This window comes from Mytilus edulis, chromosome 6 (assembly GCF_963676685.1).
Source record: "Mytilus edulis chromosome 6, xbMytEdul2.2, whole genome shotgun sequence".
Taxonomy (NCBI): Eukaryota; Metazoa; Mollusca; class Bivalvia; order Mytilida; family Mytilidae; genus Mytilus; species Mytilus edulis.
In genome coordinates this window covers 61,129,754-61,131,770 of record NC_092349.1, presented here as the reverse complement: position 1 = coordinate 61,131,770, position 2,017 = coordinate 61,129,754, and the positions used below count along the sequence as shown (strand labels likewise).

The 2,017-nt window shown below is 33.5% G+C and overlaps 1 protein-coding gene across 1 annotated transcript; it reads right to left on the bottom strand.

Moving 5' to 3' along the window:
• Nucleotides 1-237: 237 nt before the first annotated feature.
• Nucleotides 238-756, bottom strand: LOC139526533 (lipase ZK262.3-like). Its single transcript, XM_071321690.1, has one exon. The coding sequence runs from the start codon at nucleotides 754-756 to the stop codon at nucleotides 238-240; it is 519 nt and encodes a 172-aa protein (XP_071177791.1).
• Nucleotides 757-2,017: the final 1,261 nt, after the last annotated feature.

The window sequence follows — 2,017 nt, the reverse complement described above, 5'->3', positions numbered from 1 at the left end:
CGGGGATCTACCAGAAACCAAATGATGTTGATGGGAACAACATTAGGTTACAGTACGGCATTTAACCATGAGCTGAAAAATCCTACTGTATGATAAGCTATAAAAGACATGACAAAATTTAAATGATAAAAACAAGAAAAAAAAACGACCGAATTTATGTAAAAAATATAAATAAAAGAAAATTCACATCACAGACGACAACTACCGAATAACAAACGCGTGACAATTGGCAGAAACTTAACGTTTCTGACGGAGTTGAAGTATTTCGTAGAATACTTCAGTTCGGTGATGAAATGGTCCATTTGAGAACCCAGTGCTGACAGGGTAGTGTGGAACAGGATCGTTACGATGGATAACTCTCCAGCTATTGTTAACAAGTCTATTATGGTCAAGTGCATATTGACGATCTCCGACTCTTGGCATTCCAAAGGTATACAATGCGATTTTATCATTCCGTATTTTTCCATCATATAAAAGTCTAGCGCTTGCTATTGATGCTATGGCTCCCCCAAGTGAATGGCCAGTAATCCAAAATTCATAATTTGGATACATTGAAATTTGAGCTTGCATACTTTCTACCACACAATCATAAAGTTTGTCATGAGCTTTTTTGAAATAACCTTGAACTTTACCATTACCAATATCGGACGGTACTTTGAATGTTATCAACACTGATTGAACTTCATCCCAAAATTGTTTGGAGTCAGTAGTACCTTGATATGCCAAAACTATTGCCTTTTTTCTTTTGGAAATCATTACGACGGCTTAACATTCCTTATAAGTAATCAAAGGTAAATCTTCACAATGACGACCGATCCACTCAACAATTTCAAAATCGTCCAAGCTGTGTGAGCCTAAACATTGTACCGCTCTATATTGATCGTCAACATATGGAATAGTCGAAAGTCTGAGTAGATCATAAGCATATTGAGGATTGTATACTCCAAATTCTTCTTGTTTAGGACAGTCTGTTACTTTTGTTATAATCTGGTTTGTATTGCATGGGTTATTAGGGGCAGTAGATCCCGTTTCGTGACATTTGCTATCTAATTCACACCATCTACACTTTTGCCACCAAGATGGCTGTTGGACACAGAATTCACATCCATTACTTGAATGTTCACTGCAGGCAGGTCTTCCATGGACATATATGTTTTGTAATAATATCAATGTGACAAAACACACAAGTTCCATTCTTCGTAATGTTGAAGTAGTCGGATGTTTCTGAAAATTGCAATAACTAATATATTATGGTTTTACTTTTGTTAAATCTTTCTCCCTTTTAAAAACAAATTAAAACATGCTGCTGATCAGGGATATGTTTAGTAAAATTTCAGTAAATTTCAGTATATTCAATCCAAAATTATCTACATAAGGAATTGCTGATACGAAGTGAGTAATATGACAGATGTTTCCATTCGTTGCACGGGTTTTGATTTTTCAATAAGATTGCATTCAAAACCATAGCACAAAAACATCTTCTTAAAGTAAAACTGCAGGTGGAAAATTTAAGTAAAGGGCAAACGATACAGTTATAGGGAAGGTTATGAAGTTGCTAATGTTAAATGCTATTTTCGCGACGTGAATCTGTGACATATCGTGAAATAATTTCATTTTTGGATTGTTTTTTTATGATTTAAACTCATTTAATAGACGGTCCCCGTTTTCTTAAAATGACATTAGGTTTGATTACATATGAAAAAGTTAACATTGATTTCTTTTTAAATTTAACACAAATACGTGAAAAAATGTCGCCCCCCCCCCCCCCCCTGAAATCCTGAAATTGTTAAAAAATTATTATTTTCAAAAAACAGTTGTAAATATTAAGAGCATGATGATGAAAGGAAGATTTTCATAATGTTTCTAAATATTTCTTTTGGATAAAAAATTATGTCTTTCGTAAGGACAGAAATGTAAAAAAAAAATTATTTTTGGGTAATGTCTTAAATTTCGACCCTTTTTATCTCATAAAGTAGCACATGAGGTATATTTTTATTACACATTTGAATTGCTAACT

Coding starts and splice junctions, on each gene's coding strand:
- LOC139526533 (XM_071321690.1), bottom strand. CDS start 756: ATGATTTCCAAAAGAAAAAAGGCAATAGTTTTGGCATATCAAGGTACT.